This window comes from Stigmatopora argus, chromosome 23 (genome assembly GCF_051989625.1).
Source record: "Stigmatopora argus isolate UIUO_Sarg chromosome 23, RoL_Sarg_1.0, whole genome shotgun sequence".
NCBI classification, from domain to species: Eukaryota; Metazoa; Chordata; class Actinopteri; order Syngnathiformes; family Syngnathidae; genus Stigmatopora; species Stigmatopora argus.
This window is the reverse complement of record NC_135409.1, coordinates 3,060,606-3,072,500: the sequence shown is the minus strand read 5'-3', so window position 1 is coordinate 3,072,500 and position 11,895 is coordinate 3,060,606. Positions and strand designations below refer to the sequence as shown.

At 45.7% G+C, this 11,895-nt stretch overlaps 1 protein-coding gene across 5 annotated transcripts in view; it reads left to right on the top strand.

Moving 5' to 3' along the window:
• Nucleotides 1–11,895, top strand: part of anks1b (ankyrin repeat and sterile alpha motif domain containing 1B) — a 47,719-nt gene that overhangs the window by 8,956 nt on the left and 26,868 nt on the right. For all 5 annotated transcript variants that reach the window (XM_077594453.1, XM_077594456.1, XM_077594452.1 and 2 more), the window contains exons 2-10: nucleotides 201–281; nucleotides 1,275–1,431; nucleotides 4,069–4,221; nucleotides 5,345–5,488; nucleotides 7,245–7,320; nucleotides 8,140–8,241; nucleotides 8,551–8,673; nucleotides 9,109–9,287; nucleotides 10,373–10,516. In XM_077594453.1, coding sequence (XP_077450579.1) covers nucleotides 201–281; nucleotides 1,275–1,431; nucleotides 4,069–4,221; nucleotides 5,345–5,488; nucleotides 7,245–7,320; nucleotides 8,140–8,241; nucleotides 8,551–8,673; nucleotides 9,109–9,287; nucleotides 10,373–10,516 — 1,159 coding nt within the window. The remainder of the gene's footprint in view (nucleotides 1–200; nucleotides 282–1,274; nucleotides 1,432–4,068; nucleotides 4,222–5,344; nucleotides 5,489–7,244; nucleotides 7,321–8,139; nucleotides 8,242–8,550; nucleotides 8,674–9,108; nucleotides 9,288–10,372; nucleotides 10,517–11,895) is intronic.

Here is an 11,895-nt window from a genome sequence, read left to right as displayed (position 1 = left end):
CGCACTACACTGAGGTCGGCTAACCTCTTCTTGTCGTCGGGACCTGTTTGGATTTCGTTGCTCGACCCGTGATCGGGCTGGAATTCAGCCAATTTGTGCCACTAGCGCTTAAATGTCTTTCTATATGCCCAGTCAGCTAAAAAAATTACATTTCTGTGCATGTGTGTTACCTCAATTTTTTTTGGTTGTTGTCTCCCCAGCATGTGGAAGGGCCTCAACGTCAACTGCACGGACAGCTCGGGATACACGCCGCTACATCACGCCGCGCTCAACGGACACAGGTAGCGTTATAACCTCCCCCCCCTGACGTGTGCAGAAACATAAAGTGGGGAATAATTAGTTCTGCCTCCAAGCGGCCAGTGTGATTGATAGGAAGCAAGAATGAAAGGGCAAACGCCATCATTGGCATTCCCTTCACGTCGGAACACACAAGTAAACATCCTCACTAAGCGAACTGCCTTTTCCTCAAGTAAAAGATTCTTCTACTCATTTCCACTTAAAACAAACAAATATGTTCTAAAGTTGATTATTGTTTGATTATTATCGGGTGGTCTATATATGATAGACAGTGATTTTCCGTTCCGCTTTCCTGAAGAAAAACAAAACAGACCAGCACTTCTAAACCAGAATGATTCAAACCAACATGGCGGACATAGCATGTCTTTTTAAACATGACTTCTTGAGCCTTTTTTGTGTGTCATGTCACAATAGACGCGACAACCAAGTTTAATGTCGCTATGTCCAACAGGGGGCTGAATTGGCAAAAAAAATAATTCCATATCGAGACCAAGATTGGTTGGCTGCTTTAAAACAAAACATGGCTAATTGAAAGCGGTCAATGTTATGCCCCTTGAAAAACAAGCTCTTCACAGCACACGTTTGCGGCGAAGGGATTAGCCGGCGAGCCCAGATTCCCGGAGACTGGGGATTAAGAATGTGTTTTGGGGGCAATTATGTGGATTTCCTGCTGCAAATTAACAGTCCGAGGAGGACAAAAGAAAACTGGCTGCTGCAATATTATCCGTTTTTTTTATTTTTATGTTTTTTGCATCTCAGTGATGCGGAGCATCGTCGCGTATGATTGAAATTAGCAGCTCATTAGCCCGCACCTCTTCTCGCTCGGCTTCTCCCGCTGACATTTGGAATGCAAATGAGGCGCCTCTGCCGGGGACTTCCCGATACGGACCGCCGACTTTTACCCGTTAAATAGTCACGCCACTTGTTGATGTCGCCCACACGTAAAGGCGCCCATTCTTAACTGAATTATCCCGCAGGACGGTGGTGCTGAAGCTGCTCCAGTTCGAGGCGTCCGCCGACGTGTCCGACAGCAAGGGATGCGTCCCGCTGCATCTGGCCGCCTGGCGGGGCGACGTGGACATCGTGCGTATCCTCATCCGACATGGGCCCTCGCGCTGCCAAGTCAACCAGCAGGTGAGAGGCGGAAAAATCCATGGCGTTTCCAACGATTGGACGGCTTTATCTGTCGAATTAGCTAGCGTTCCTGCACAACCTCAAGCAGGTTTCGGCCCTATCCCCCTTTCGACTCCTTCCCGCGCCGTAAATCACCGTTTGCGTCGTTTACGACGCGTCGTCTCTTTGTCGACACGCACGCTTTCTCACGTATGGGAGATTGTCAGCGGGAAATCACAGCGTTGCCGCAACGCGCGTGAAAGGTCACGACGCCGTCGGAAGCAAGTGACGAGAGGTGAGCGCCCGTTATGAGGTGGCGTTAAAGCGGAGCCAAACAGCTGGTTACCGCTTAATTGGTCCCGTAAGTTCACGCCCGCGGCTGTTTTTGTTAACAATGTGCACGTGCGACTGGCAGAGGATGATGATGCGCATTGCTGTTGGAATACGGTAGCGTTGCTGATAGTCGTATATTATTACTAGCTTCTTAGTGTTAAACGCAGTCCAGATTGTTTGGAGGCGGCCTGATGGATGACTGGAACGTTTTCTTTCCCACCAACTGGACTGGGCTGGAATTTCTTACCGCTTTGTCATTTAGCCCGGTCGACCCGTTACCGTTCCACCTCCTCGCTCACTAGCAGATAACCCGGATAAAGGTGGAAAAGCGAGCGAGACATACCCAATTATTGAGAGTAGAAAAAAAGAGCAGTGCCGCTCGTCACGTGGGGGTCTTAACCCCCCCCTTTCTGCCGGCTAGCGGCCGTGTGAACCCGGCGCCTCCACAAATAACTTCCTGCTTTCCAGCCGCTCGGAACCCGGGCCAGATGTGGACCGACCCGACATGAAATGAAACCACGTGTAAACAACGCATTCGTCTAAAGAAAATTTCCCAGTCCTAACGCTCTCGGTCAAAATGGAGCAGACGTCTATCACCGTCAACGCTAGCTGCTGACTTAATATACTTGAAAATAAATTATTAATTTCAAAACCCAATCTTTTTTTTTTTTTTTTTTACCCAATTCCGAGTCTCTGAAAGTGATCGGGCCCAATTTCCGAACACGTGATCGGATCTAGGACAAAAACCAGAGTGGGCTTTTAACTCGATGGCTGCCGCTTCACGGCAATAGACATCCAATCTATTTGAACTGGGAGTGACTGTCTACTGCCAGCCCTCCCAGTTCAAATGGACAGGATGTGTACTAGTGACAGATGCATTTAAATCCACGGCAGAAGAATGAACAGAACCACATAAGTGGATCTCTACCATCGTCACTAGCACTGAAAGAGTTTAAAAATCCCTCTTTCCAGTTTGGTAGAACCCAATATCCAAATCAAAGATGGTTGAGTGCCCGATGCAGTGCGCTTATCCCCTCCACCGCGTCGATAATGGAGCGACTAATGCAGTCAACGTGTGGTTATTGGCTCTAAATACAGCGCATCCATTATGTTTTTTTCACTGCCGCCACACTTGCGAGTAATGTACTCCTAATTACACCGGTTTGTCGCGCAAACGGCACTCCGGCATCCCGCTCTGGTCATGATGGATGACGCCGCGTTCCCGGCGCCCCATTACGCTTTCATGAAATGCCACGGCCCAGTTATTAAAGCGATATTACGCTCGGTGAACGACGATCAATCTAGTCCGGAAGTAGGTGGGTGCTGATCTGAAAACGGAGCGTGATCAAATTACTCGTAGCTCACGGCGTGAGCCGTCGGAAATGGGGAAGCGGCCACTAGCAGAGATTGAGCGGGACCAAAAGCCCCCCTCCGGGCATTTTTTCATATTTTTCTGGTATACAATAATAATAAGTTATTTTAAGTTGTGTGTTTACATGCCTGTGTACGTATGTTTACTCAGCTGCCACTATGTCTTGGCGTTTCTTATTCATTTTATTGGCTTACCTAGATATTTTATACAAAATTTATATATTTAAAGGGTTTGGGGGGGTATTATTTTTAAAGATTCTGGAACAAATTATAATAATAATAATCGGACATAGGCTTTGTCATCATCATTGACTCGACAAAAGCCTAATTGTCATCATACCCAGAAACTGCGTATGACGAAATTGGTAGACGACACCAAACTGGAGAGCATAGAGCCGCTGCACCCGTGCGCGCCGCCAGCTTGGATGCTAATTATATGCTAATTCAACGTGAAATGTGTTCGTACTTCCAAATCCAAGTTCCGAAACTACTCGTGGAACGAATTAATTTCGTAAGTAGAGGTACTACTGTACACTCAATACTTACGTGTGGGTGTCAGCGTGTCACGATAACTGCCCTGCGGTTCAGAGCATTAATATGTGCATCGCATGTTTGCGGTGTGACTGGTAGATGATCAATTTTTAACAGCGCCCCAGAGCTTCAATCCCCCAGGGCCTCATTTTCTTCGCTCTATTGCACTGCGCCCCCCTCAAAAAAACCTACAAAATGCGCCCTGAGGAGAACCTGCAACGTTGGCGATCCGAGCCCTGGAGGGAACACAAAACAAGCCACTCCATTTCAAAATGGCACATGAAGCCAAAACTTCCTTTTTCCACGAATCTCTTTCCTCTTGTCCATGCAAAGTCTTAACATCGCCGCTTTGCTTAGAATTTTAAGCATTGCGCCTCTCTTCTCCCCTCTTATTGAAATCCTTCAATCGATTCCTTTTGGCAGAACCTGGAGCGCGAGACGGCGCTGCACTGCGCCGCGCAGTACGGCCACTCCGACGTAGTGTCGGTGCTGCTACAGGAGCTGACGGACCCCACCATGAGGAACAGCCGGCAGGAGACGCCCCTCGACCTGGCCGCGCTCTACGGACGCCTGCAGGTTACACCGCCCTTCATACGTTGACTGTCGGATTACGTCTACGCGCGGACTAGTGTATGAATTATTTCTGAATTATTTCCTGCGGTCAAAATTTTTGGGAGCGGCATTTTACGGGAGTAAACGGAGCGACAACACATGGATAGATGATGATTTTTACCTGTGTTGAACAAGCTAGCATCCGTTTTTGTAGTTTTATTTTCGTGGAACATTGCCACTGTTTTACCTGTAGCGTGTAAAACATGTAAGACACTAATTACCGTATTTTCTCGCATTTACGCCATATTTGTAACAAAAAAATGATGACTGAATCAAGGGTACGGCTAATATGCGCACAAGACTTGCTATACTCTTTTTCACCAGTAGATGTTGGCAAAGTAACATTTACTATTTATTGGTTATTTTCTGTTTTGCAGTAAGAAAACAACCATTACTGGATGAATTAATTCCTTGTGTAATGTGCTTTTGATTCATACAGTAGCTCAGAAATACCACCTGTGATGGTCTTTCTTAAGATTTTCCCTTCAAAGTAACACATTTGTACTCCTTATTAAAACCATGAATATGGGGGTGAAAATTGTGAATCAGGGGGGCGGCTCATACGCGAGAAATTGTAAAATTCAACGATTTTAAGGCAATTTTAAGGATACGCGGGGGTGGCTTATATATGAGCAAATACAGTAAGTCCTGTAGTGACTCCAAAACATATTTCTTTGCACTAGTTCTTATTAAAATGCCTCATTTAAAAAAGGGTTGGATTTCCATCCTGTGACTAATGAATGGGTTTGTTTTGATTTTACTTTCATCCATTAAAATGGACAACAGGTATTAGGCAGTTTGCATGTAGAGGAAAATAAAGATAATGTATGGCCTTTGTTTTAAATGGGTCATTTTATAATATTTCAGCCACTTAAGAGTTTGAAGCTGCTGAAAACACTCATCTATCCTATCCTATCAATCCATTGAGTGAAAAATGAAAAACTGGAGTTGCATTACTTTTGAATACGAGCGGGATGGGATCGGATTTATTTTTTGACTCCGGCAGGATTGGGATGGACTGGGAATCTTTTTCGGGGAACGGGAGTGAAAATCCACTCCCGCGAATGACAATGTCCTCTACGTGCAGGTGGTGTGCATGCTGGTGAGCGCGCACCCCAACCTAATGGGGGTGCGCAACCGGCGACACACGCCGCTTCACTTGGCCGCTCGCAACGGGCACCGCAGTACGGCGCAGACGCTCCTCGAGGCAGGCATGGACGTCAACTGTGTGGTAGGTGTTGATGTTATGTGCATTATATGAAGGCAAACGTGTAAAAGCAAGCCTTGTTGTCCCCCACTCAACCACAAACTAATTATTACTAGAGAATGAGAATGTATTAATTTTTTAAAGAATTAACTCATTGGGTAGTTGTTGCCAGCCCTCACAGTCAAACTGCATTGGACATAGACTTGAAATGAATTTGATGTCTGTAACTGTAAATGCCATTGAGAAAGATTAGGGCTGCAAATAACAAAATAATCCTGATGTATATTGCAAAAAATACAGTACTTTTGCAAATGATTTCTACATTAGTGAAAACGAACCTTGCAAAACAAAGAAAGTGTCCAACGACAATATAAAAGGCACTGCATTATTTCTTTGATAAATTAAAATAATCCAAATATATAGTGCAAAACATATACAGTATGTTTTGTACCATATATTCGTATAGTGAAACAAACTTTAAAGAACAGAGTAAGCATAAAAGTCAAGAAAATCACAATCAAGTGAGCTCCATTTATCACATTGGACTATTTAAGTTTATTTATGAGATCCAAATATTCAATGTAATTTTTTCATAATGTTATTTTGTGATTTGGAGAGAAAGTGTTTTTGCTAATATGTGGCTTTAATGTTGGATAGATTTATTCAAATTAAGCCAACAAATCAGGTGTCTCGGACTCTAAATACACGCAAAAATATGCCAACGGGACATCCCTAATTATGACTATTACATAAGTGATTACATGTAAAAGGACGCACAGCTCCCCAGGCGTGCCGCTCTTCACATTGCTCTCCTCGCTCTAAAACTGTTTAAAGACGTATTGAAGTAAGTCATTGGCACCATTGATGGTGCTACACGTCCAAACCAACTCCTTTAGATTCTCAGCCAAAGAGTGAAAAGAAGCACATGATTGGACGTCTGTCCTTGTCAAGAAGGGTCTGAAAGGGTCAAAGTGACAAGCCTCAGCACTCTTATCTCAAAGCACTGCCAGGTTATTATTTATTTTACCCACTTTGACTGTTCTCATCTCACAGGATCACAGTCGTGGGCCATTATAAAGATTTAGATGTACAATTCGGCCTCAAATTAAAGCGCAAGTTGGGCTTCTCTTCAGCTGCAATGATGTAACCGCATAAATTGCCACTGGTGGGAAGTACTTTACTCTGTGTGTGTGCGTGTGTGTGTGTGTGCGTGTGTGTGTGTGTGTGTGTGTGTGTAGGTCAGTAATTGGAGTCAAGCCATAAAGGTCTGCTTGCTTGAGTGCGCATGAATAATTTATGGCAGGGGTACACTAGTCACTCTCTCTCTCTGGCTTCTTCCTCGCTCGGCCGGTGCGTGTTAAGGAGGGGAAACCCCTGTTAGGTGATGGTAGCGAACCTGCTCGTGAATGGGCAGGTAACACACTTCCCCTCCTAATGAACTCGCCGTTCAATTCGTGGAAGCCGTCGTAGAGCGAGAGTGCCCTTCCCGGCCTCCTCTCGACGGCGTCACCACGGGAAACGGGGAAGGAAGCTCTTCTCCATTTGGGGGGGTGGAAAGTAAGAAAAGCGGGAGCACAAGTGGATTGCGTCCTGTGTTGAAGAGTTTGGGGTCTTTGGAAAGAAGTCGGCAAGTAAATGTTTTCACGGTAATGCCTCCAGTTCCCACACGCTGCATGACCCCTGTTTTGGCTTTTTCAGAATGGAGCCAGTGGATTTATTTTGGATCCCTCTGCTGGGAAGGCTCCCCCCCCCAGTCACTGTTTATTTTTAACTTTTTCAGACAGAAAATGGCAGCGCCCTCCACGAAGCCGCCCTCTTTGGGAAGACGGACGTAGTTCGGCTTCTGCTCGACTCAGGTGCGATTCCGATCGAGACGGGGAAAGGTGGGCTCGCAAGCTCGGTTCAATTTGGAGTTTTCACGGTGTTGCCGGGCAACGGGCCAGTCATTGTCTTATGTGGGCTAGCCTACGTGGACTAAACTAGAAATAGCCCCGTGTTTATGATTTCGCAGTGAGCAGTTTGACTGCTAAACTGCATCAAAATTTAAACTAAATAAATGCACATTTGAAAAATGTCAGTTTTACTGTGACCTCTTTATGGTACACATTTGTTAAACAAGACATTGTATTTATTAGTGTGCATTGCCTCAGATGTGGCAATACGATTTGTATCACGAATCCCAATACGACCATACGTAAACATATTTTGCTTTATGTTTGAACAACGTATGGCCATTATTACGACGTTTTCAGACCTGCCTTAGTGCAGAACAACTTAAGTCCAAAGATTCTTTAAAAATGGCAGGTCAAAACATAAACTTTGCAGGTACATTAAGCACCACCGGGCCAAGAGATAAAAAAATCACTTATTCAAGTTAGAACTGTGCAACAATCCTGAAGTAGAACTGTTTTTATTTGTCGACTTGCTCAGCTTTCATTACACGCCTTTGTGTAGTTATTTCAACAGCTCGCAAGCTGCTCACTAGCGGACGGGAGTGGAAATGCAGCCACTGTATTGTTTATTTCCACCGAAAATACACGTCGAGATCCTTTCAGATGGATTGTGAATCGATACCACGATTACGCAATATATTATCCCGATATATCGCAGAATGTATTAATTTTTTACTTCACCCTTAGTATTTCTTCCATGACTTTGGCTTTGTTTTTGTTAAGGAATTGACACCAATCTGCGAGATAGCCAGGGAAGAACAGCTCTGGACATCCTCAGAGAACATCCTGCGGTCAAATCTCAGCAGATTACCGCTCTCATCCAAGGTAACACCCACACAAATTTATGTGTGTCCCACTTCGTTTTCGTAAAATAACGCAAAATGCCCCCCGCCCCCAACTGCACGTGCGCCAGTTTGCTAAAGGCGCCTCAAGAAAGCAAACTGTTCTATTTGTGCTTGAATTCTGAATATCACAACACACACACATGCAGCTGCGAGTGAAAAGATCAGCTGCCCACCATTTCCTGTTGGAGACCGCCCATTTTAGCTCTGAAAAGAAGCGCCATTGACGGCTGATTGGATTGCCGGCCGCAATTAACGCACACATTTTTCTCCTCTCTTTTTTTGTGTGTAGAACATGTGACGGAGGAAATGGAGCGCCGCAGTATGACGGAAGAACCCGTTCGCAAGTGTCCAATCCCAGCGCCCCGCACCTCCATCTCTTCGCCTTCGTCTTCACCGTCCATCAGGCACAAAAGTCAGTTGGTGTCACAACTCCGTTTTTACGACCCGTGCCGTCCGATTGACACTAGCTTCCAGCCCTCCTCCGTAGAAAAAAATTGGACACGGCAGCCAACGGGTTAAACCATGGACAATTTTTCTCAACTGCGGCGTCCACGCCATAATTCGTTTGGTACTCTGCTGCCCCCTGTGGGCGATAAACGGGACATTGCCTTCCTGCTGACGGTTCTCTTTTTAGCTTAACATCACATCAGCACAAACGTAATGGGCTCGTTAGTTGCAGAATGGCAAAACCATTGCACCTGAATGCATCATCCTTGTAAAACACACCAAAAAGTCCCATAGAGTCACACGATTTATTCATTATTATTGATTTATTTCTCTCCAAATCCGTTTTTGTTTGGTAATTCCACTCAAAATGACGTGTAACCTATTTCCCACGCCTTTCCAGATGAGGCCGTGACCAGCGAGCTGTCCAAGCTGCTGCACGAGATGAAAAAGTGCCGCGATGGCGACTATTCCTTCGAAGAGCTGTGCCACACCATCTCCTCGCACTCCATGGACAGCTTCGGCAGCGGGCGGCTGTCGGACGAAGAGGCGCCCAACGGCACCTTGACGCGCATCGCCAAGGTAAAACCGTGCCGTGGGTTTCTGCGCCATTCGGAAAAATAGGAGATAACGGTCCGTAATGGTAAAACAAAAATCAATATTTACCGGTAGTAATCTGTGAGTACCCTAAAATGAAGTGGAGAAAAAGTGACACCAAATGAAGTCATCGCCTGCTATTGACAATGATAGATGTCCAATTCACTTAAACTGGCTGTGGATGCTCATCTTTTAGTACGTCCAATACATTTTGACAGGGAGGGGCAAATGAACGTACTTTTAAAAAAAACATTTTTCCCCCGTACAAAAGTTGTTATATACACAATTTGAAATGATCAAAAGATGAATAAAATGCGGGAAAAGCGTATAAGGTATGTCAATTGGACGTCTATCACCGAAGTAAGTTGAGCCAAAAATGAACTGGTCTGGCCCACTTGAGATCTAATTAGCATTAATGTGGCCCGTGAACCAAACTGAGTTTGACACCCATTTTAACTAAAAGGGACAGAAATGGCACCCAAAAATAAATTCAAAAATAAATTCAAAAGTAAATTCAATATGCATTTATCCCTCTAGAATGGTTCACCTTGCGCTTGTTTGAGTGTGCCAACAGGGGGCAATATCAGACAGATGAGTTTATTGCAGCTAAAATAAAATCAAATTAAAAATAAGCTTTCAACACACACACAGACACCTTTTTTCAGCTTGGCTCACTTAATCATCTCTTTGCCGCACCCCGGGTGCACGCGGGAGTTGGAGCCCCTCCAGGCGAGCATGTCGACGGGTGGCCTCCGCCACCGTTGTGAATAAAACAGTATAAAATAATACTTTCCTCATTGCACGCAGTGCACTAGCGTTACCGCGCCATCCATTTTACGTGGCTTTAATATGTGACCCACGAAATGTACAGTGAGCCCCGAGCGGACACCCCAGGAAGGAACATCGCACCAAATACAAGCACACTCGCTGTTAGCGTCATCCTCATAGCATTTGAAAATATTTTGAACTGCACGAGAAGAGTCGCATCATAGAAAAGGTTCCGAAAATCATGTAAAACACATTGACCCTGGTAGCCGTCCAATCAGTTAACGTTGCGTGTATTTCTACAGCGACCCAGTCCGTCCCAAGCCGCGGTCCCCGAGGAAGAGAATGACGACAACCAGGGCGAGAGAGGTTGCGGCCCCGCTGGATTCTGGGAAGCTTTGACCCCCTGTAATGGCTGCCACAACCTCGGCTTCTCCAACATTTCGCCGGTAAACAAACATAACACACATTCACAGATCAAATTAATGGAACATGAAGGTATAATTGCACTGTATCAAGCGCTAGGCATTTTTTCCCGTTGGTTACCGTGGGAACACAAACAGGGAGCATTTCAGCTGTGTTCAAGCAAATGGGAATAAGATGTCGCTTTGACGCACTATGTATGATATATGTTTTTGCTGTTGGACTTTTTAGGGCTTGAATGGGATGGTGTATTGTGTATTTTTGTGCTAAGAATTCCTCTGCAGTTCTTTTCTAGTGTGAAACTGCGCACTCAAAATGAATAGTTAAGCAAATCTTAATGCTGGAAGGCAACTTTTGCTCATATGTCTATGCGTTCTACATCAAACAGGCATGGTGTAATTGAACTGATTTATTATGATGTGTGCCGTGAGCACCAATGGGTTGTTGATGTAGTGTCGGTCTCCAGGGGTCAATAAAGTTTTATTTCCTCGCGCGCTTTTTTTGCTGCAGGACGAATTATCCGCCATAAGGTTTTATACGGGAGCTACGTACGCTTTATGGAGTATACTCGCCCCTTGAAATAGAAGATGCCGATCCACGCTTGCCTCAATGAGAAACTCTGTTGTTGTCTTGTGGAAGGAAATACCAGCAGATTGCAGTATCTGATGGCCTATGAACTCTATGGACGTTTTCAAGAAACGCGGCATTGGCGCACGTAGGCGTCCTTTTAATCAGCAGTCGCGCGACGTCCGCTTGCGAGCTGCTAATTAGCGTCCAGAGGAGGCCTCTTGTTTGTCCGCCGGCTTCCTGTGCAGCTCGGACACAAGTCGCTCTGTCTGCTATCTCCTCGCTGGGGTTAGGGTGGGAGGGGTGGTGGATAATGAATGACTTGCTATCATTGAGCGCCTCCTTCTTTAGCACATCTTCATCCAAAGAGGCTCGGTCCGGCGAGGAGCGTTCAAACTTTCCGTCTATCCTTCACTTCCCGTTTGCGGTGGAGAGGAAATCCCAGCTCTGGACCCTCGCTTCCTATTTTTTTTTTGTTCTTTTCTTTCTCCCTTCTTGCTTCTCTCCTTGGGGCGTCGGTGAAAACATCGTAAGTTTGACAGTTTTATTCCGCTTGAGACTGTTGGACGTGCCGTCGACGGGGAAATCATTTGAGCTGAGGCGGCTGGCCTCGGACATACCGCATGTCGTCGGGCTGGCGCCGTCCGTGGCGGAATCCAAAGTCATAATGAGTAACAAGAGGCGCGCGCCTATGGTATCAGGTGGTCTTTTGTCCACCTGTCACTCGCTCATGATTGCGTGCACATTGATGGATGGACCGGTGCACGGTGGGTGATGTAGTTTCTAGTGGAATACTTATTTTGTAAGAGCAGTGAGGGCCAGAGTGCAAACAAAGAAG